Source organism: Nomascus leucogenys, chromosome 4, assembly GCF_006542625.1.
Source record: "Nomascus leucogenys isolate Asia chromosome 4, Asia_NLE_v1, whole genome shotgun sequence".
Classification (NCBI taxonomy): domain Eukaryota; kingdom Metazoa; phylum Chordata; class Mammalia; order Primates; family Hylobatidae; genus Nomascus; species Nomascus leucogenys.
In genome coordinates, this window is record NC_044384.1 from 43306180 (window position 1) to 43329118 (window position 22939).

The window sequence follows — 22939 nt, forward strand, 5'->3', positions numbered from 1 at the left end:
CCTCCCCATGGCCAGCCTACATGCTGCAGCTCAAAGATGCTCAGGATGGCAATTTTTCAGGAGAAGTCATTGCACCCCAGAGTCTCAGACCCAGAAGCTGTCAGATAACAGTGGCCCTATGTGCCCACCACCCCTGCTGTCAGCCACATGGAGAAGAAACGATACAAAACCATTTCTCCCTGCAGTGTCTTGCTGCCCGGTCATACAACCGCAAGAACAAAAAGTGAAGAGAGAAGAACCAGTTTTGTTATTCGAGGAGCCCATTCAGCTAGATGACAGGATGCACTGCTACTATCTCTCATGATACGGCAGATTGGAGAGCACTCACAAAGCACTTAGGGTGCTTTTTAATTAAATCCCTTCTTAAGAGAAATTATGCTATTTCTCATTGCATGATTAGTCAGAAAATCAAATTTAGACCAGATGATTCAAATGATGATGTGCCTCTCTCCCTCGGCTTTAAAGAGCAGTACTACAACAGCACTGCCCACGAGTTGACCAGGCACAGCTCCAGAGAAGGTAGTCAGAGGGGCTCCTGACAGATGAGGCTCCCAGGGCCCCTCCACCAGGCATCAGAAGAACAGCCAGCCGGCCAGTGTTCCCCAGTCCACAGCCTCCAGATGCAGCTTCCAGGGAATATCTGCTTGTCCAAGAAGGTGGGAAAACTGACTGTGCTTCTTCATACATCTAGAAGGTTAACATCTCAACTGTAATTTACAAAAGGTTCAGCCATTCTTGGTTCCAAGCACCCTTCACATGAGGACTTCGACTGATATAGAGGGAATCTGTAATCCACATGATTTCAGAAACAAAATCACCAAGTTACATATCTCCTTTATTTTCAAGCCTGAAAATGCCTAGATACTTTTGTGCTGCTGTTTGCTTACATGAGAATGAGTATTTGATTCAAGTATCACATTTCATGTTTCATGACATTCCTGTGAAACATGATATATTAAGCTGATTCTATTTTTTAGAAATAGAATTATGGGCCAGGCATGGTGGCTCACGTCTGTTATCTCAGCACTTTGGGAGGCTGAGGCAGGTGGATCACCTGAGGTCAGGAGTTTGAGACCAGCCTGGCCAACATGGTGAAATCCTATTTCTACTAAAATAAATACAAGCCAGACATGGTGGTGAGGCTGAGGCAGGAGAATCGCTGGAACACAGGAGGCGGAGGTTGCAGTGAGCAAAGATTGTGCCACTGCACTCCAGCTGGGGCAACAGAGCAAGACTCAGTCTCAAAAGAAAAAAAAAAAAAAGAAAGCTGAATTAGGAAAAGCAAACATCTTGAGTGACTAAGCAAAGAGTAACCATCTTTGAAATGATATAGGATTGAACTACTTAAAATTTATCAACCATCTTTAGAAACATAATGCTGATGCAAACAAAATTGAGAGGGGGAAAAAAAAGAATGATTTCAGGATTTTCATTCTATGCCTAACAAATACAGTGTTTTTGTGTCTATCCACTTTTACTTAGATGGCTCCTATGCTAAGCCACTGCCAAGTTCCTTATGCCGAGGGGCCTTGGCCGAGCCCTTGGATCTCCCACTGCAGTAATCTGCAGAGCATCTCCTGGATGAGTCAATGAGTAAACAGGAGATGCAAAGAACACTGAGATAAGAACATCTCCGAAGAAGAGCAAGGGTGGCCCAGTGCCCATGCGTGTCTTCATAGGTGAGATCATCCCAAGATCACCCAAGTGATCATCTTTTCCTAAAACTCAACCCAATCTTGATAAGGCTACCATGTTCTTTCATGATGCTGGCATATTAGAAAACACTAAATTTTCTTATAAATTGCCTTCTCCATTAGTCACTCATTTGTGTGTGGCAGAGTCCTTTATTTCAGTGGTCCTGGACATTGTCAACAGTTGGGAGACCCACATGAGAGGTCTGTGCAGACCGTGTGAGAAGATCATGCAAGAAGAGGCAGGGGATCAAGGGGAATTCAGCTTGAATGGATGGCATGTGGTTGCCTAAGAAGCCCAGAAAGACAATAAAAAGTTGCTGCCCTCGTGATATCTTCCCTGATTCCCCTACAAAAGACCTCTGAGGTCACAGAGTATTCTGTACCAAATTTAGCAAGTCCAGATGGCTTCGTGTTATGATTCTACATTCAAATGAATGTAACTGTATTCATTTTCTAACTCTGTATAACGAATTGTTTGGCAGCTTAAAACAACATACATTTATCATCTCAAAGTTTCCATGGTGCAGGAGTCCAGGCATGGCCTGACTAGGTCTTCTGCTGGGGGTCTCACCAGGCTGCAATCAAGGTGTCAGCTGTGGTCTGATCTGAGGCTTGGGGTCCTCTTCCAAGCTCATGTGGTTGTTGGCAGAATTCATTTCCTTGCAGCTGTAGAACTCATGGCAACTTGCTTCTTCAAGGTCAGCAGAAGTCTTTGACTTCTAGACTTTCTTTTCAGGGATTCATCTACTTAGGCCGATCCTACCTAGAACAATCTCCCCTCTGACTGATTCCAAAATCCAAAGATTTGGGACTTTAATTACATCTGCAAAACCCTTTCACCTTTGCAATGTAACCTAATCATGGTTCCATAATATTTACACATCTGTTACACTCACAGGTCTGGCCTAAACTCAAGGGGAGGGGATTATACAGGGTCTAAGCCGGGGGAAAGAATCTTCTGGGCCACCTTAGAATTCTGCCTATCACAGGATTTATGTCACTTCCCCTACTATATTGTAAATTCCCTCCCCTTAGCACTTTATTCTTGGCTTGATGGCACAATTTCTAATTGTTTCGTTTGCATTGTTCTCTGCTACCGTTTACTCAGACCCCAAAGTGACTGACTCATATAAAGCAATGAGGTAGCACTTGGTGATGAACAAATGAACCAGTCAGCTGATCTTTATTTAGAGGCCCCCAATCATAGAAAAATCAGGGCCCACAAACTGACAAAAAGCAATGAAATCTAGATTTCGGGAAAGATTGATGTTTATTCAACCCTCCAGATTAAGATCTGGAAGAGCTGGGAAAAGACAGATAGAAAGACAGGCGTGGACCAGCAGGATGCACACATGGATGGAAACTGTGTGGACCATGTTGGGAATGTGGGTAGACATGAAGGAAGCCAGTGAGTCAGCAAAACAAGGGTGGGCTGCTTGTGTGCACTCTCCTCACGGGTACCAGTCTGCCTTGCCAGTCCTGCTTTAGTTTGATCAATGAATCCAACTCCCTGGTGTTTCTGTGAGCCCTCCTGGCTTCCAGTCCTCAGGCTCTGGAGAAGCAGTAAGCCCACCATTGTCTCCTATGCCCCTGGACTCACCACGTACATACAAATTCCTGAATATAAACTAACACTAGCCCTGCCAATCCTTCAAAATTCTGTAGATCATATGAACGCTAGGCACCCCCACCAACTTTTTTTTTTTTTTTTTTTTTTTTTTTTTTGAGGTAGAGCCTCACTCTGTCACCCAGGCTAGAGTGCAGTGGCACAATCTCGGCTCACTGCAACCTCCGCCTCCTGAGTTCAAGCGATTCTCTCGCCTCAATCTCCTGAGAAACTGGGATTATAGGCATGCACTACCTCATCTCGCTAATTTTTGTATTTTTAGTAGAAATGGGGTTTCACCATGTTGGCCAGGCTGGTCTCAAACTCCTGACCTCAAGTGATCTGCCAGCCATTGGCATCTCAAAGTGCTGGGATTACAGGTGTAAGCCACCACGTCCAGCCGAACACTAGCCTCTTAATGACTAAAGAGAGTTCACCATTGTTTTCAGTGAATTGGCTGGGGTCTATATCATGTAACCAGATGGCCTTCTTCGAAGCTGAAAGAGGACAACATGTGCTTGGTAACAGCCTGGGAATCCTACAGCAATTAATACGGAGCATGAAGAAGAGGGAAAGTTAAACAGCTCTGCTTTCATCCCTTCTGCTTTTTACATTTTACTTAGAATCACAGAATCTTAGAGCTGGAAGGGATCTAAGAAGTCATCCAGTACCACCTGACCCCAAGCCTAGCAGCCCCAACAGATCATCTGGCCTCTGCTACAGCATTTCCAGTGCAAAGTGATACATTCTGTCGTTGGAAACCTTATTGCCACACACCTGTTTGAAATCAACTCAAGAAACATGCTGAAAGTGCCTAGTATTTTCCAGAAGAACCAAATCATGTCTAGTATTCCTGCCCTCACTCCTCAGCTCTGAAGCTACTGACAGACTTCCCTAATCAGCTGTGGCGCTCTTTCCTGCTGATGCTGGATGTGGCCTCAGAATCCTCAGCAGACTGCTCCAGAAAGGCACCACTGATCAATTTATGTTGGCAAGAGAAATAAACTAACTTTCCAACTCTGTTCTTGGAGTTTGTCTTCAGTCAAAAACCACTGTCTTTTAACTCCTGCTCATTGCTTTTAATCTGATTTTAAGGGCAACAATTTTGCCCTCTCCTCTAAAAGCAACCCCTTATTTATCTAATGACATTTAACCTCTTCCCTCACTTAAGCCTTGCAGACTCAAGCCCAGCCCAAGGCCAACATTATCTGGAAGGAGAAAAGAGTAGAGCTGTAATTCTAGGAGCATCAGCCCCAGCAGTGTTTCAAGGAATGCTGGGGCCCAGACAGCACTGATGGCAGACACAACTCCAGTGTGGTTGTGGGGCTAGAGAGTACTAGCTGCCTGTGGGAACTGGCTCCAGAAACAAGTCAGGCCAAACTCCCATATGAGTGGTTTTGGAAAGGTCCAGTTTTAAGCAGATAGGGACAGAAGAGGCAGGGTAAAGAAAGCAAAGATGATAAGATAATGAGGTTGAAATAGTGAGGATACTGAAAATCAAATCAAGTGAAAGCCCTCCACATCACACTTGAACATGTGTCATATAATTGCTGTCTTCTCATTTCACATCTCCTGATCATGCACATACATTTCTTGGTATAAACTTTGTGCTTACCCAGAATCACCCATAAAACACTGAACAAGATCAACACAGCCATGGCATGGCTCTGGGGACTCCTCTCCCAGGCATTCATTCAATTGTTTTCCTCAACTATTTGCTGAATATTTATGAGGCACTCAGGAGCAGGCTGGTGCAGCTGCAAAGGCTGTGATGACACTACTCGCATCTCCAAGAAATCCACAGTCCATCTATTTCAGAGGCAGGTAAATAATTCCTCCATATACAAAACAGGCTGTACAGTATAATCCATATATGCATGTATTTTATCTGTATAAATCATGTCTTATTTAAAATCAAGATATACACCCTAGTAGATATATATCCATCTACTGAACTAGTAAAATTATCAAAAAGAAAGTTTAGTACATAGGCATTTTTTGAAAAGTACCAAAACCAAATCATCTTGTGCTATACTGCTTCAGAAACAAGAGCAGGTGGACTAAAGCTTCAAATAAGCAAATTCTGGCTCTCTCTAATTGTTAGTACAAACCAGCAGCTTTCTCACAAGTAGTGACTTCTCTTTCTCTGCAGATATTCTATCATTCATCTATTCCTTCTGTCAGCTCATTTTCACTGAGCTCTTAAAACATGTCTGGCATCAAGGATCTCACAGAACAAGGATGGAACCTGACATGCACAAAGGCTAATATGGGGCAGGGAGTTAGCCTTGGGTTCCTGGTCCATAGTGTATGTTCACAAATATTGGTTATCAGTGAGCCAAGACCAGGGTATGCATAGAGGGCCAAAGCCAGGGAAGCTCTCCTGGAGATTACAGTATCTGAGCTCCAATCTAAGGTTGAGCAGGAAGCAAGAGATAATGTGTGAACCAGATGAAGATGGGTGAGCAAGGCCTTGTAGGCAGATGCCAAGGTCTGCAGGACAGAACATCACCCTCCCTGGGATGGCAGGGAGTGGCTGCAGTGGACTGCACCGACACACAAGGGCAGCACCAAGGTGGGCTCTACCCACACTGAAGGCCTGGGATTTCACCCTGAGGATGAGAGGAGCCACTAAAGAAGCTGAACCAAGGACTAAGGAGAATAGATCATGGTGCATGTTCAACCCATGCAACAGAGGGCAAAATGGGCCAAAGGGAGGCAGGACTAAAAGCAGAGAGACCCATGAGGCAGCTGGTACAGCAGGTTAGGAAGGAACAAATGATGATCTGAACTCAAAAACTGGGAATAGACAGAGATGGAAGGACTTGAAAGGGAGCCAAGGTTTAGAGAAGCCCTAATTTGGTAGTTGATGATTACAAAGAATGAATGAAAGAAAGGGGTTAGGAGGACCCTAGGGTGGCTGAATTGAATGTGATGAATGATTACGCTTTGTTGGGATGATGAACAGAGCTGTGGAGGAACTGACTGGGGTACAAAAACATTGGTTTTGGGTTCGGGCATGGTGCAATGGAGATGGAGATACCAGGGCACAGCTGGCTCCACAGGCCTGAGGCATTGGAGAGTAGCCAGGGCTGGTGCTCTTGTGCACATTAATGGCAGGGGAAACCACACGGTTAGAAAAGGTGTGGTGCCCTGCCAGAAGGCTGGCCCCATCTACCAAGAGCCCTCAAGGCTCCAAAATGCAGAAATCTATGAACACACCAACTGATATTTCCTCAGAAAGTCTTAGCTCCCCCACCCCACCCACAAAAAAAGTTTTAATCCATGCTTGGGGCTAGGTTTAAATCTTGCTTTTGACATTTTCTTCTATCATAAAGCTGGATTCACAAATAGAAACCTTATAAAAGAAGACCCTGTGTGAGATAAAATTAGAGCCAAGGAAATAATGATTGTGCTTCAAGGCACACCTAGCCAGCAGCTCCTCTGGAAAAGTCTACTGAGCAAGGAGAGAAGAACAGAGTGAGGAGGCACATCTTTGGTATGAACAAAGTGGAAAAATTCTTGATGAACACAGCAGTGAGATTTGGTCGTGGAAAATTCCACACTCTCTGTGTAGGAATAGCCAAATAACTTTTTCTTTCTTCCTTCTCATCTCAGATAAAAGGAAGGAGAAAGAGAATTCTAGTAGAAACTAAAATTCTTGAGAAATCTCTCTGGCCAAGAGTGAGACAACAATGGCTCTTTAAGCTGAAGTACTCGGAGGCATGATTGCAGGACATTGCCAGGGCTTTTTTTTGGTTTGCAAAGTGGCCTGAATTTCTGGAAAAATGTGATTCCAGATTGAATGCAGGATGAACTTTAAGAAGTATCTAATCAACCTGAGAAGGAGTCAGATTAAGATCAAATTATGACACTAATATTAAGTTAAACCATACAATTTTTCCCTTTCTGTAGGTAAAAAGTGGTCAAATATCAGCAACTTCACATGGTTCGGCCTAATGATGCTCCAGCTGGAGATAATGTTTGCCAGGGCTACCTAGCTGTGTATTTCTTTAGAAAGACTGCTCTACATGAAGTACTTCTGTTACAACTGAATGCTTGCTATATTCAACAATATTCATAATTAACTTATACTTTAGAAAAATTACAACTTGAAAGAGGCTAGGCATGGTGGCTCATGCTTGTAAGCCTAGCACTTTGGGAAGCCAAGGCAGGAGAACCTCTCGAGACCAGGAGTTTGAGACCAGCCTGGGAAACATAGGAAGACCTCGTCTTTACAAAAAATAAAAAATATTAGCCAGCCATGGTGGTATATGCCTATGGTTCCAGCTACTAGAGAGGCTGAGGCAGGAGGATCATATGACCCAGGAGTCTGAGGCTGCAGTAAGCCATGATTGCAACAGTGCATTCCAGCCAGGGTGACAGACCAAAACTGTATCTCTTTAAAAAAAAAAAAAAAAATTGAAAGAAAAGCCTTACTCTTCATAAACTAAAGTTACCCAGAGACAAGCATTCTCTAATCACAGGAAAAAATACCTTGGAAGAGAGTAAGAGGGAAAACCAAAATTAGCCTTAGAGCCAAAATACTTAGGTAGAGTTAGAAGCTGATGGCAAATATCGCACTTGCTGCCCAATGAGGTGAAGGGCTCAGGGTTGTGGATGCTGCTTGCCCCACCCATGGAATACCCCAGCTTCCCTCTCTTACCTCAGAACAGAGGGTATACAAAGGACACTTTGTCCCACCAAAGGTCAGGATCTGGCCCTGGCCATGCCTTGCTTCCCCTGGCAGGAGCTCCTTGCCCACTTGACCCATGGTGCTCCTGCACACGGCATTGGGAGCTGACAGGCCATCAGGCCACAGACCATAGCAATGATGACTCAGATCATTCAGCACTTGCAGAAGAAGCACGGCGAGGAGCCTCCAAACCACCCTCCTCCAAATCTACCCAAATGACCAATGAGACGTGGACAAGAGAGTCCCCGAGCCCTGAGACTAGGGGTAAGCCAACCACACCCCACTGACCTTGGCAGATCCATCCAGAAACACTAGAGAGACTGCAGCTAACCCAGGGGGAACAGTGGGGCCAGCACCCAGCTCCCTCCTGTGAGAAATGCAGCACTGCAGAAAGTCAGGCAGAAAAGCTAGACAAGGACACAGTATCCTGTGGCCTGGCAGGCCAGCAGAGAGCTATGAACTGCCCAATTTAAGTCCATTTGGGGTCCTCTGTGCCTGTACAGGCTGGAAAGCGGAGGACACAAGTGCAGGTCTCAGCTACTCTCTGGCCCAGTTTCTTAAGAGGGTGCAGGCCTGATGCACAGTGACAGTGGGTGGCAAGAGGAGCCACAGATGGGACACGCAGAACCCTCCAGGGAAGAATGTGTCATCACATATCAACAGCAACAGGGTGACTTGGCCTCCCTTCCCCTCCCAAGGAGTTACAGACTGCAGCTTCCCTGCCCCTGACCACACTCCTGCGCAGTGTGGCTGGTTCACCCTGGAGGCCACATCCCTAACAGCATGCCAAGGAGACATGCAAGGGAGGCCAGATGGAGGTCAGACCTAGCCAGGACCCCAAGACACCTAAAGCAGAGGTTTCAACTACAGGAGGAAGAAAAAGCAAACACCACGTGGTGATTGCATCTTTCTGCTGCAAGGACCGCCTTCTCCAGCCCTCCCCAGTCCACATCCCACAGGCCCTGGGTCGGCTTAAGTTTTCAGTATTTCAAGAAAAGCCAGAAAGCTGTATTTTTATGCCAAACCTCCCAGTTTTTAAATGTTCATAATTCACAATATTTAAACCTGTTACATAGGGCACACAAAACACTTGCAGGTTCCATTCAGCCCCACGGGCTGCCAGTCTGCTTATGCTGCAGTGATTTTTTATTGGAAATAGTCCCGTTGTACCACTCAGCAAGAGGAGAGACATCAAATGAGGAAGGACTCCATTCTTAACACTGGCTTCAACCCACCTGGAGCTGAAGACACCTCCAGGACTCCTGGGTCATCCACATCAAAGCCTAGCTGTGCAGCTACCATGACAATCTCTGAAGTCCAGACCCAAAGCAGAAAACCCTCCTGGCAAGAGGCAGGAAAGAGCTTCCTCCAAGCCAGCTGCATGGGACACAGGACCAGTGTCATGAGGTTGCGGAGAGTCAGGCTAGGCCGTTCAGTGGAAAATACAGTAGCCAAGGACCTAACCTTAGTTCAGGAAGCATGAAACTCTTCCCCTTTGCTCCCATTTCCTCACCTTGGGGCTAGTTTGGTGCCTTCCCTGTAGTCTGAACCCAACCTCTGCTGTTCTTTTTAGCATTCTATAAAGTGCCAAAATATAAACTTCAGTTTTTCTGACATGGAGGATGTTAGTTTAATTACCATGTGATCATTTTGTGCCACTGCCTTCTAACATCATAAAATCTCTTTCCACGCTATCTATGATATTTCCATTTCTGGTACCATCAATGCCAACAAACACCATCTGACCATACATCCTGATTCTCATTAAGGGATCCCCTAATATGCATGGCATTTGAGGATTTTTTCCTATAGTGGAATACAGTCAACTCTGGGACAGTTTTTCCAAAGAAGCCTGAAATCTGGATTTTTAAAAAAATACCAAATCTCCCAATTTTTAAATGCTGACAACCGTTAAAACATTTAACAATATATGAAGGCAAAGAAAATATATCTGCAGTTTTCTTCTAAAATGAAAAGGTTGAGTTAAATGAGTTTTAAGATCTTATCCAGCTTTTAAAATAACTGATACCGACTGAGGCGTTTTATGATTAACTGGTATTTTGGTTTAGATGAAATGACCAAATTAAATTTCTCCATGTAAAGCTAGCCCGAAGAGGTAGTTTCTCTTGAGTTACAGCCAGAAAGGGTAGCTGGTCTTACTGTTTCTACTTCTCTCTCTCTCTTTTCTCCTCCAAAGCATATCACATATTTGCAATTTCCAAACATACAAGCCACACGCAATTCAGCATATAAAACATGCCATGCAGGGGACTCCACAGGGACCTGCTTCAAGAGAGTGTGTATCTTGGTTTCATCGTCACAACCCCAGGGCCTGACATGGTGCATGGCCCATAGAGAAGGCTCAGTAATGTGTGCAGAAAGTTTAAGTTCCCAGGAATATACCACTCTAGGTCCTCCCCTTCCATAAGAATAATTGTGAGGTACACATTTTCACAGTAGACTTAAATACTGGCTATCCCAAAAAACTTTAGATCATTAGCTACAACCATCCAGGAATAATAAGTCAGATAAATATTATTCCTCCATGTTGTACAGTTAAGACCTCTTCCCAGTAGCCTGCTCACAGCTTTGGACAGCACTTGCCTACACTGTAACTAAACCTATCTCTACCTCTCAGCAGACACATCCTCAAAGGAAAGCAGCGGATTCCTGGGCCTTAAAAAAAAAAAAATGCTGAGAGGGGGCTGTGTATGCAAATAAAGATAAATAAAGCAGATCTGGGAAAGTCCTGGATTCTCCACATGCTTTTGTTTCCCCTGGGGCTGTAGGACTCCCATGCAGCCACACAGAGCAGAGCTCCTGAAGTGGCTTCATGAGGGCACACTTCTCAAGATACTAGGACAATTAACCCACCTTATGGTTTGCAATATCATTTTTAAAAATGCTATCTTGACACGGCTTTTTTAGAAACAGGGTCTTGCACTGTTAATCAGGCTGGAGGGCAGTGGTGCAAACATAGCTCACTGTAACCTCAAATTCCTAGGCTCAAGTGATCCTCTGGCCTCAGCCTCCAAGTAGCTGAGATGGCAGGCATGTGCCACTGTGTCCAGCTTAACCCAGTTTTGAGGCCCTGGCTAGCAACCAGCCAGTTCGCCTTCTCCAGCAGCCCATTAAGTCTGCACCCCAACCTTCTCTCACACTGGGCTCTCACACCCTGGGCTACTATACACAGGCCCTCACCACTCCAGAGCCACCCTGAGCCTCAGGGCCAATCCTCAGCTGGCTTGCCTGTCCCTTGGAAGCCACAATGCAAGTGTTTGCTCACAGTCCGCCTCTCCCTCCACCTCATGGCCGACCTCTGCGCTTCCTGAGTGACCCTGCATGGGTGCCGTGTCTTCTCCTCAGGGAACTGTGAATAAAATAACTGCAAAACTTTTCCCAGCCTCTTCTCTTGATCTGCATCTGCCCTCACAAGTCCTCACCCAAGACAACACAGTTAAAACATGGGTGGACAAATAAAGAGGCAATTCAAAGGTTGTTCTTGATTGCAAATGTCCAGTGGCTGCCAGCAGTTATCATAACCTTAAAAAAAAGCCTACATGAGAAATTGTTCAAAGTTACAAAGGAGTGACTCCATGTATGAGCTAGGGAAAATCACAGCTTCCCTGTAGGAAAACGCAAATGTCACATCCCAAGAAATGTGTCATTTCCATCCCTCAGAAGTTACTTTCCTGGTATGGGCTTTGGTTGGTTACATCAAAATGTGGTAACAATTGGACACAGTGCCCTGGTGACCAAGTCTTCTGAAACATAGGCATGCAAAGGCACCTCTGTTCTGTGGAAAGAAGGATGCCTTGCAGTAGCCTGAGTGGAGTGCTCATCTTTCAGATAATGCATGGGGAGCCTTCTGGTCGCCAGTAAAGGGACACTATTGGAAAGGAAAATATGAAGGCAAGGCTTTGGTGGTGGCAATGGAAATATAGGGTCTCCTAACATTTTTGGAAGAGCTGTCTGCAGCTAGGGCCTCACCTTCCTGGAATTTCATAGAAGGACAGGCAGAAAAGCTGGAAAACAGAAGCAGCAGGTGGTTGATGGGGCTCTCCCCCTGGTCACGAGTGGGTGTTCTGAGACTTAAACATTCGGGAGTTGCCTCTGGCACCTTTCTGATTCAGGTCAGAACACTGCAAAATAAACAGTTGTGGCTGGGCGCGGTGGCTCACGCCTGCAATCCCACCACTTTGGGAGGCTGAGGTGGGCGATCACGAGGTCAGGTGATCGAGATCATCCTGGCTAACATGGTGAAACCCCATCTCTATTAAAAATACAAAAAAATTAGCTGGGCGTGGTGGGGGGCGCCTATAGTCCCAGCTACTCAGGAGGCTGAGGCAGGAGAATGGCATGAACCCAGGAGGCAGAGCTTGCAGTGAGCCAAGATGGCACCACTGTACTCCAGCCTGGGCAACAGAGTGAGACTCTGTCTCAAAATAAATAAACAAATAAATAAATAAATAAATAAAATAAACGGCTGTAAGCTTCATGGTAAATAGTCACTAAGGTAGAGGATGTGGATGAAGTTCCCTGTATCAACATCATCTTTCATTGCCAGCAAGTACAATTCACACCCCTCACCACCAGGACCTGTGTTTAACCTGCCCATGCACAAGGATTCCCTCAACAGCCTGCAGGCCGCTGGTGGGAGGGGCCTCACTGTTGCTCACCAGAAAAGGCTTTCTCAGCTGTGCTGAGTTTTCTTTCCGAACTCCCTCTATGCAGCTGGGACTCATAACCCTCAAGCCCAAGGCTTTCTCTCTGTTACCTCCCCTGTGGAGTCTAGGAAGGCACTCACTTTGCCAGCCTCCCGTGCAGCTGCAGGGGGTCATGTAACCCAGTTCTAATCCATCTGAGGTCTAGGGAATGGGTGAGTTCTGACCACAGTGGGCAGAGTTGTCCCCCTCGCCTGGGCTTGGATGTAAACTCTTGCACTGATGATCACGCCATAGAAATACACCAATGTGCTCCTAGGTAAGGGTCAGAAGAATGAGTATAAACATGAAGACGGTTATAATATTAGCTCTCTAGAGGTGTGTCTCTGTGTGTTGGGGATAACTTATTTTTTGGTAAAGTTAAAATGATGTACACTTTAAACACGAACAAAAAATATATTGTCATTGTGGACCCACTATTCAGAATTAGGTGATTACATGTGGTTCAACATATGGGCATCCATATTATACCCGGAAAATAAACCAAAGGAAGCTCTCCCACCCTCATCTCTGCACCGTCCTCCTGTCTAGGTGTTAGACCAAAGTGAACAGACACACAAGAGTGAGAATCCAGGCCTGCACTCATCTCTTTAGACACACAGACGGCTGTGTTTAGATGCAACATGACACAACAACTTTGATATAAATGTTTATGTTATTAAGAATAGAGGCTGGGTGCAGTGGCTCACGCCTGTAATCCCAGCACTTTGGGAGGCCGAGGCGGGTGGTTCATGAGGTCAGGAGATCAAGACCATCCTGGCTAACACGGTGAAACCCCGTCTCTACTAAAAATACAAAAAAATTAGCTGGGCGTGGTGGCGGGCGCCTATAGTCCTAGCTACTCGGGAGGCTGAGGCAGGAGAATGGCATGAACCCGGGAGGCAAAGCTTGCAGTGAGCCGAGATCGCGCCACTGCACTCCAGCCTGGGCGGCAGAGCGAGACTCCGTCTCAAGAAGAAAAAAAAAAAAAAAATAGAAATAGCAAAATTCAGCAATAAAGCATCTCTACTGACAACTTGTAATGGAGGATCTATTACAAGTCCAGGAAAAGACTGAAGGTGGACAAAAGAGCCAACTCCACAGCCCCACAAACACTGCTGCACACACCATGGGTCAGCAAAGTGAGAGGCTCAGGAACTCTCACACATATATGCCATTTATCAAAATGAACAAAACAACACTGACTTGAAAAGACAACCTTAAATTTTTTTTTTTTTTAATGAGACCTACGTTCTCTCTGTTTCTTTTAATTGCAGTGGCTCTACAGAAGAGGGGAAAGAGGGAAGGACTGAGAGCTCTGATTGGCTGGAAAACACCACAGCGCATAAGGAAGCATTCTCAGAGCAAAACAAAACAGCTGAAATGACTGTGTCAGTTTGCTTGTCTCATTCAACTCCAAACACAGACATCTGGTATTAAATCATACTTTTCATGTATGATTTTCATTCTTCCTTCACCCAAGAAGAAAAGAAAGGAAGGTTTTGGCAGTTTTATTTTCTCCTACGAGTGCTGAACATGCGGTCTGTGGGGTCACAGACATAGGTACAGAGGGGATGGCAGAACCCTGACCAGCCTGACATGCCTCAGTGCCTGGGCACAGCGGCTGCCTGGCACACTATGGGAATTGACTTTATTAGGTAAAAAACTTGACTTCGAGTCTCAATTTTTTTCAACTGGAAAATGTAGATAATATTGAATGATATAAAATTTCTTATTTTGTAGGTCAAAACTGTTGATAGCAGCAATTTCATACGGTTCAACCTAATCATTCCTGCCCTGCCTATGCACAGGTTTTTTGTTTTTTTTTTTTTTTACAGGATCAAATGAAATTTATATAAAGGTGCACAAAAAACCTATGACTATAAAACACCATTAACTATAAACTGGAACAGGAATCAGTGCTTCCAACTCTACATTTGCATCGCTTTATAAATGAAATCAGAATCACTTTTTAAAAGGCAAATCCCGAACCCACTCAAAACTATTGAATCAGAAACAGGAAGACAAGGTGAAAACTACGCACTTTGACAAGAGCCCCAGGTAATAACTCAAATTGGGAGAAAAATTTTTTTTCCAAGAAATAAATTGCCCCCTTTGGTTTGGGGTGGCTTTCTGCTGAGATGCAGGCTTTAACCCAAGCCCATTTAGTATGCCTCCTTCCTGGACAAAAAAGACAGATTATAAAGAACCCAGTGAGTGGTACAGTTTTCCTAATAAGCTTGTAAAATAACTCCAGGTGAAAGTCAGTAAAAATTAGCACAGTCACTAATTACTAGGAACTGGTAAAACCTGACGCAGATGTTTTTTGCCACAGGGTGTCTTTACCACCTTACTCTCAAATCGAAGTCTTTTAAAAAGCTCTCAGTAGTTAAGTTACTGAATGTGAACCCAGATCCCCCCTGCAGATGGGGCAGCTGCTGCATGCCCAGTCATGACTTACCCCTTAAGATGTAGTTCTGATAGTTCTGATCAGCCTCAGCTCCCACCTTGATCAAACATGTCAGACCTTCAGCCACTACAAATTCATGCACCAAATCCTTGTCATCCTGGCAAGAAAGAAAAACAAATACTTCAAATACTGTCCCTGTCCACCTTCCATCCCAGCTGTGCTGCTAAAACTATGTACAAGCCTTTAAAGCCAGAATGGCCCCTACAGATTGCTCTGCTCTATTCAAATGAAGCATCTCAACTGTTGCCAAAGGAATTTTACAACCAGTCCTAACATTGTCCTTTGCCAAAGACCAGTTATTGCTGCCTTCTGGGCAATCTAATAAAGATAAGGCAAATGAATCTCCTCATTGCCAGAAATATTTATAGTGTCTTGTTTTTCATTCTTCAAGAAACACCAGGCTCTACTCCCCCACGGTCCTAAGGGACTGGCCATGGCAAAGCTTGCTGGTTTTCTACTACAGGAAACATTTGATTGCAGCAAAGACTATCAGGTGAGGAACTCAAAGCCACTAATGTGTTCCAAAGATAGTCCTTGGGACAGCGGTTACAGAAAAGGCTCTTGCAAGGGCTGAGAACCACAGGAAGCAGTTTATCCAACCTCCAGTAGTTGTGCTGCCTGCAGGACAAGCATGGAAGCAGGGCGCAGGATTGGCCATTCACCTGGAGCAGCCACGCCATCCCTCGAAAGGACCACCTTGGCTGGCTTGCAGACCTGATCACAGAAGGCAGGACATGGAAGAAACCTCAGGGGTCATCTCATCTGGTGGTTCTCAGACAGAAGTCTCCAGACCTATCAGCCAACAGAGACTGGCAGCAAGCGCATCCCCTGGGAACTTGTTAGCCCCCACTCCGGCCCTCCTGATTAGGAATCTCTACAGGGAGGCCCTGTTTCTCAAGCTCAGAAGCAGGTGATTCTGAAGAGCTCAAACGGTTCTCACCCCAGACTCCTGCACATTAGAATCATCTGGAGAGCTTTAAGAAGGACCAGAAAGTAGGACCTTACCCAGATGGATTTAATCCAAATTTCTGGGGTGGGGCCCAGGCTCTGCTATTAAATTCCCCAGGAAATCCTCAAGGGTTGCCTGTTCAAGAACCACTGATTTAATGGTAGCTTTTCTGTACAGATAAAGACACTAAGACTCAGGAGTGGCAAAAAGAAAAAAAAAATGAGCAAGATCACTTAACTCCATTCAGCCAGACCCAAGCCTAGTCATTTTTTTCATAGCACCAAGCTCTCTGAGAGGGATTTTTCCACCATTGTTTTCCTCAATTGAGATTGGGAGATTTCCTCAATTGGACAGTGCCTTGTCTCAAACGCATCTAGGATAAAGCTGAAACATTCATCTTAAATGATCACAACAGGGCAAAAATAAAAAACCTCAGTGATGTAAATGGTAGAAAGCTCAATGGAAAAATGAAAGGTTATTATTATAGGAAAAGTCAGCAACCATGGCTTATCTCCAAAAGAGAAAAAATAATGTAGATGAACTGGCATAATTCTCCTGTTCCTACATGAAATCAGCCCCTTATTTTGATTTTTATGGCGTTTTTCAATTATATGGATGGGGGACCAGGTAAATGTGGGCAGGCTCAGCAAAGGATCCCTTTGAACCAGGAAAGAGCTCTTCAGGGTCAGAGCTGACTTGGGGGGAAGGGTGGGTGAGTGATGCCTGCGCCCTGAACGTAATGAAAGACAGCTGTGTTAACTCAGACTTCAAGATAATCATGGCTTTGGAAGAAAGAAAATGGGACAATATCATGAGTTTTTGGAAAATTACTTTACACTCATATGTATAAAGGAAATAAAAAATAATTCTCTCTCCATCCATATCCTTTTCCACCAGCATATGTGAAAAGTGAACATTTAGATGAGCTCATGTCTAGTCAGAAAGTTTTTCCAAGCATGTAACAAATGTTTATTACTTTAACTAAAACTAGATTCACACATGACTTCATGGTGAAAAAGTGAGAACAAGCTCTCAAGAAACCACTCAAGCTAATCACTAATATTAATATACCAGAGAATTGACTGTCTGGCAAAGGCACTTGGAAAAAACACTGGACAGGCGAGACAGTGTTTAGAAAAATCGTTCAGAACTGAAATTTATGCACACATGTAGATAAGGCACTCAGGAAGGAGAAATTTATTGTTAATTAATGTGGAAAAAAATCTTCCAAATTGGCAATGTGCTAGATTTTACACATATATCCGAAAATACATGAGCATTAAGAAATGATTTTTAAAACACTGGTTTCAGAATAGAATGAAATCAAAATGTTAACACTGATAGGTGCTTATTGCTGCATTTCAGAATTTTCTCTAATAGCCATATATTAAACTGTGATCATTTTTTAAATGCCTATTGGTCAAGGAATATTCAACCCAAAGAGATGACCAATGCCTCTGTTTTTCAGACACTTACAATTTAGTTTGGAAAAGAACCTCCACACCTAGAAAACATGAGAGATGATGGAGATGCTGACCCAGGGGTATGGAAGGTGGTGATCCATGCCCAGACAGCACCGCTGCCTGTGTAATCCAGTTAATCCCCCATGCGTCGCTGCCCTGTGGTAGAGTGCTGTTTTGTGCACACGTGTGTGGTCTTCCATACAGACTATAAACTTCTAGTAACAAGCACCTTCTTCCTTGCCTACATGGTGCCAACGAGGCTGCTTAAAAATATTTGCTTAATGACGGTGCTGGGAATTCAGAGAACAAACACTACAGAGTGAACTTGGTTGAAGTGCTCTACAAGAGTCCAAGCATGTTATTTTTTAATGTTTTCAATTGAGAGAACTTTAAACATATACAAAAGACAACAGAATAATCTAGTGAACCCCAGGTGCCAATCAACGCATACCAACCCTATTTCATTGATCATCCTACCTGTTCCCCTGCCACATTAATCTGAAGCGAGTCCCATACATCACATCATTTAATCCATAAACATTCCAATATGTATCTCTAAACTACAGGAACTCTTCTTAAAAATATGCACTCACAAAAAATTAGTACTTTTCATTATCAAATGTCTGGTCAGTGACCAAATTTCCAACTGTCTCATAAATACTCTTTTCTTCCTTTCTTTTCTTTTTTTTTTTTTTTTTTTTTGAGATGGAGTCTTGCTCTGTCACCCAGGCTGGAGTGCAGTGGCACGATCTCAAATCACTGTAAGCTCCGCCTCCCGGGTTCACGCCATTCTCCTGCCTCAGCCTCTCGAATAGCTGGGACTACAGGCGCCCGCCACCATGCCCGGCTAATTTCTTTTTGCATAAATATTGTTTTTCACAGTTTTATTAGGATCCAAATAAGACTCATACATGGCAGTTAGTTGATATGACTCTTGAACATCTTTTAATTCAAAGAGCTTTTTTCTTTTCTGTTGGAATTTGTGTGTTGAAGAAACCGGGTCATTTGTCCTGTAGAGTAGCCCACAGTCCAGATTTTGTTGGTTACACCCCTGTGGTGTAGTTTAACGTGTGCCTCTGTTTTGGATCATTTACAAATAGTTTATTGCATATACAGGCATGTAGATCCAGAGGTGATTTTTTTGGCTTGACCGCATCATTGATGGTAGTTTGTATTTCCATTGGGAGGCACATAATATCCAGCTGAATCTCATGCTCATCATGTCAGCAGCTCTTGGGACTCACCACATAGACCCATTAAATCATTCATTAGGGGCTGAAGGATGGTAATATTCTCATTCTGTTACTCCCTCTTGCTTATTAGGTAGAATATTTCTACAAACAAAACTTCCTTTCAATTATTTGATCATCCTAAAGTTCATAAGTGACAAGGCAAAATAAATGTGAGATACTGAAACTTAATTCATCTGCAAAATAGTAAGCTAGTTTGCTAGCATCTTTCACCTGGTTTTTGTCAATCCACTGTTATTTTGTAGTGTCACTATGAATTCATCAATACAAACTTAGTTTGTGTGTTTTGATCCAGTGCAATTATCACCCTTACTGATGCTCACTGTCCCATCTTTGGCCAGCCAGTGGGAGACCCTTCAACTTGCTTCTGAGTTCTTTTGGAAATAATCCTAGGCTATTCAATAGCTTTCTTGCTCTCTGTATAAGATGTTCCAAGTTAATTAGTTTATTTTATTACATTTCCTACTCCAGACTTGGAATCAGCCACTTCTCCAAGGAGCTCTGGTGCCTTTTGGTGTTTCAGACCACAATCTCGTTGCTAGTGGTGCTTTTTGCTAATGAATTATTGCTTCTAGCTCTTTTTTTTAAAAAAAAAAAATGCTTATTTACTTAAGATAATATACATGGGTTCATTCTGATATTTCCAATTAAATTCAGGAACACAGAGTTGTTAAACTTAAGAATCCTAATTTTTAAGAATGCTTAGAATGACAATTAGAATCTCTCACACACACACCAGTCTCAGAATAGTAATACCAACACTATCACCACCAATACGATTATTGTAAACAGTTTTGTTGTGGTTGTGGAGTTTTTGATGGTTCTTTTTGTTCTTAGGGTATATTTTCCTAACACTTCACAAATTACAGTGTTTTTAAGTCACTTGGAATAGCTATTAGCTGGGTGGCTCTGCCACCAGCTCTCAATCAGGTGTGAGAGAAGTTAAAGCTGAAGAATGGAGACAAGAGACAGGCTGATAGACTAAATGAGGAAGGGGGAAGAGTGGTGCGAGCATGGCCTTCTGGTGGCATAACAAGAGTCTAGCCCAACCGCATTTGGGGATCTGAGCCCAAGAGGACATAATGGAGCGTGAAGAAGTTTGTTGTGTTCAGCTAAGTATCAGGAAGACACATGTGGATACTCTGAAGTGGAGCTTTGGGAAAATTAATTAGTTAGCACAATATTTACCAAATTAGAGACAGGAAAGACTGAAGACAGAGACGTCTTCTAGAAGACAATTCAAGTTACCCAGTCCATTCATTTACAGTTTAAGTGGTACCAGATACTATGCTAGGCACGAAAGGCCTGGCGATGAACCCCAGTGAGCTCACAGACTACCGTACTCAAGACAAGTGCTCTGAAGTATCTTAAGTTCTATACGGTTTGAGTATCCCTTATCCAAAATGTCTGGGACCAGCAGTGTTTCAGATTGTTTTATATTTTGGAACATTTACGTATACATAATGACATATCTTGAGGATGGAACCCAAGTCTGAACATGAGATTCATGTAGGTTTCATATACACAATTTATATATAGCATGAAGGTAATTTTATACAATAGTTTAAATAATTTTGTGCTAGAAACAAAGTTTGTGTGAATAGTGAACCATCAGAAAGCAAAGGTCTCACTATCTTAGCCACCCATGTGGGTGATCAGTGCTAGTTTGGCACCAGCATCATTCCTGACTCTGAATTTATATGCTACCAATATGCAATCATTTTCCTACACCTATTGACACATAAGTACTTAACAGGAAAAAAGATGACATGCCATTTATACAATGAAAAAACATAACATGTTCCGGGTAACTAAGTACAGTGGCATCACCAGAATATCTGTCTCATCTGCTAGTCTCCCCCTACAATGTTGTGTTTTGATTAAAAGGCTACTATACACTATATTTTATTTTGGGGGGGGTGAGAATAATCATCAAAAGTAGTTGAGGGTCCAGAAGTGGGTCCTCTAGGGATGAGGAGGCATTCTTCTGGATGGGCTTTTAATGTTTTCTCCACAATCATCTGCCTCATTAACAAGAGTTTTTGTCTTAGAAATATTTGCTTTTATAAACTAATATGATTTCTTGTTCTGTTTTGAATGCACACTGATCTACACTTCAATAAGCCCATCACATATTTTTGCCATGTCATCTCTAGGCACTTTTTCTACAGTGTTATCATCTTGATTATCACTTATATAAGATCACCTTGATTCAGAAACATTTTAGCTATTTCAATTCACCAGTGGTTCATGAATGAACAACTGGGGCCTCTTCATCAACGTTAAAAACTTCAATATCCACTTCTTCCAGCTCACTGATGGACTCTAAAGATAAACATGCAAACAATTTTTGTATTTATAAGGAGATCAGACATCATTTTCTTCTCACTTGACATACAGAATCCTTCAAAGTCACCACTTGTTTACCATCATCACTAAACATAGTCAGAGGTTAGAGGTTGTGCCAGGCACGCACAGCTGTGTCTTTAGTCACTGTGTTTCCAGTGCTGGCAGCAGTATATCCTTCATGCTGAGCATCCTTCATGCTAAACTGCTTTTGAAAACTTCACTGCTGCTAGCGTGCTGTTCAAAAACGTGTTTTTAACATTTATTCCTCATTGACCTAAGACTATCCTTTATTAATGGATCTAAGAATTGATTCCTCATTGATCTAAGAATAGCCTAAATTAATGAAGTCACATTTGAGGGAAAGTACATGGCGTAATCATTATTTTTTATGAGAATTTCAGCTGGAAGATGAGCAGAACAGTCGAGGAAAACAAAATCTTGCCATCATCTAGTCCAGCTTCCCTGAAGTGAGCACAAGCCCCCAGTACAAAATGTTTATGAAACTAATCAGAAAAGATGATATGGTGATCCATGGCTTTTTGTTTGAATAATAATGGAATGTTAAGAAATGCACTCCTTTAAAACAGTGAGGATGCATTTGCTTAGCACAGCAAAATTTCATTTATGTGTGCCTGTGGCATTAGCACAGCCCAGCATGGTTATTCTGTCCTTGGCACCCGTAATTCCCATAGGAGCTATCTCATCAGCTCTAGTCAGTGTCTTTCTGGGGCTGTAACTACAAACAGTAATGTTTTTTCATCCACATTATAGACATGTTCTGGCATCAAATTTTCATCAGCAGTGACTTTGGCAAACTTGTCAATGAATTTCTCCACTGCTTTGTGGTCAGCAGAGCTTTATCACCACAAATCTTTAAAAATTTAATGTTGTGTCTTTCCTTAAATTTCTTCAATCAGCCTGTTGAAAATATGCAGCTCCCTTCCATTTTCAGTTTATGATAGATCTTTGCTTGTTTCATGATCAGCATACCATTAAGTGGCATGTGTTCACTGCATCACTGATGGATCCACTTTATACACAATTGAGATCTTCACTTTCAGCTTCATGCAATGTTCTCCTATTTTTCAGTAACTTCTGCTCATTGCTTTCTGCACAGAACTTCAACAGTTTATCCTTCTGTTTCTTCAGGTCATCTATGGTGATCATTCTAACACCATACCCTTCTGTAAGACAGTTCACACTTACACCACTGCCCAGTTTCTCCAACAGCTTCACTCTGTGCTATAGATAAACATAAATGACTTCTCTTTTTTATCACTGTTACCCAAGGAGGTATCTGTATGCCTTTTGGACATTTTCGACAATACCTTTATACCACAGAGCACAGAATAAGCAAACACACACAATGAGTAATGCATGTACATCTTGGCCCACGTGGGCATTGTGGGGAACCTCCCATTGGTGCGTCCAGCCTGCACACGTGCCATTTTATTGCCCTTTGTGGGCATGCTTGCATGGAGGAATCTGGGCATGTGTGGAAAATATATATCACAGCTGAAAGCTGGCAGGAGGGTCTTTTTCCCTTGGGAATGCTGAATAACTCGTGTTGTGAGCCTGCACTTTGACTATGATCATCACATGAGATCGAGTGTGGAATTTTCTACTTGTGGCATTATGTCAGGACTCAAAATTTTTCAAATTCATTTCTAATGGATTTTCAAATTAGGGATGCTCAACTTGTACAACAGGTAAGCACAGGATACTTTTAATGGTATTTGGAGGGACCCTAACTAGGGTG

At 43.2% G+C, this 22939-nt stretch overlaps 1 protein-coding gene across 4 annotated transcripts in view; it reads right to left on the reverse strand.

Moving 5' to 3' along the window:
- FHOD3 (formin homology 2 domain containing 3) overlaps positions 1–22939 on the reverse strand; it is a 491472-nt gene that overhangs the window by 254884 nt on the left and 213649 nt on the right. For all 4 annotated transcript variants that reach the window (XM_030810562.1, XM_030810561.1, XM_030810560.1 and 1 more), the window contains exon 5: positions 15161–15266. In XM_030810562.1, the coding sequence (XP_030666422.1) occupies positions 15161–15266 (106 nt within the window). The remainder of the gene's footprint in view (positions 1–15160; positions 15267–22939) is intronic.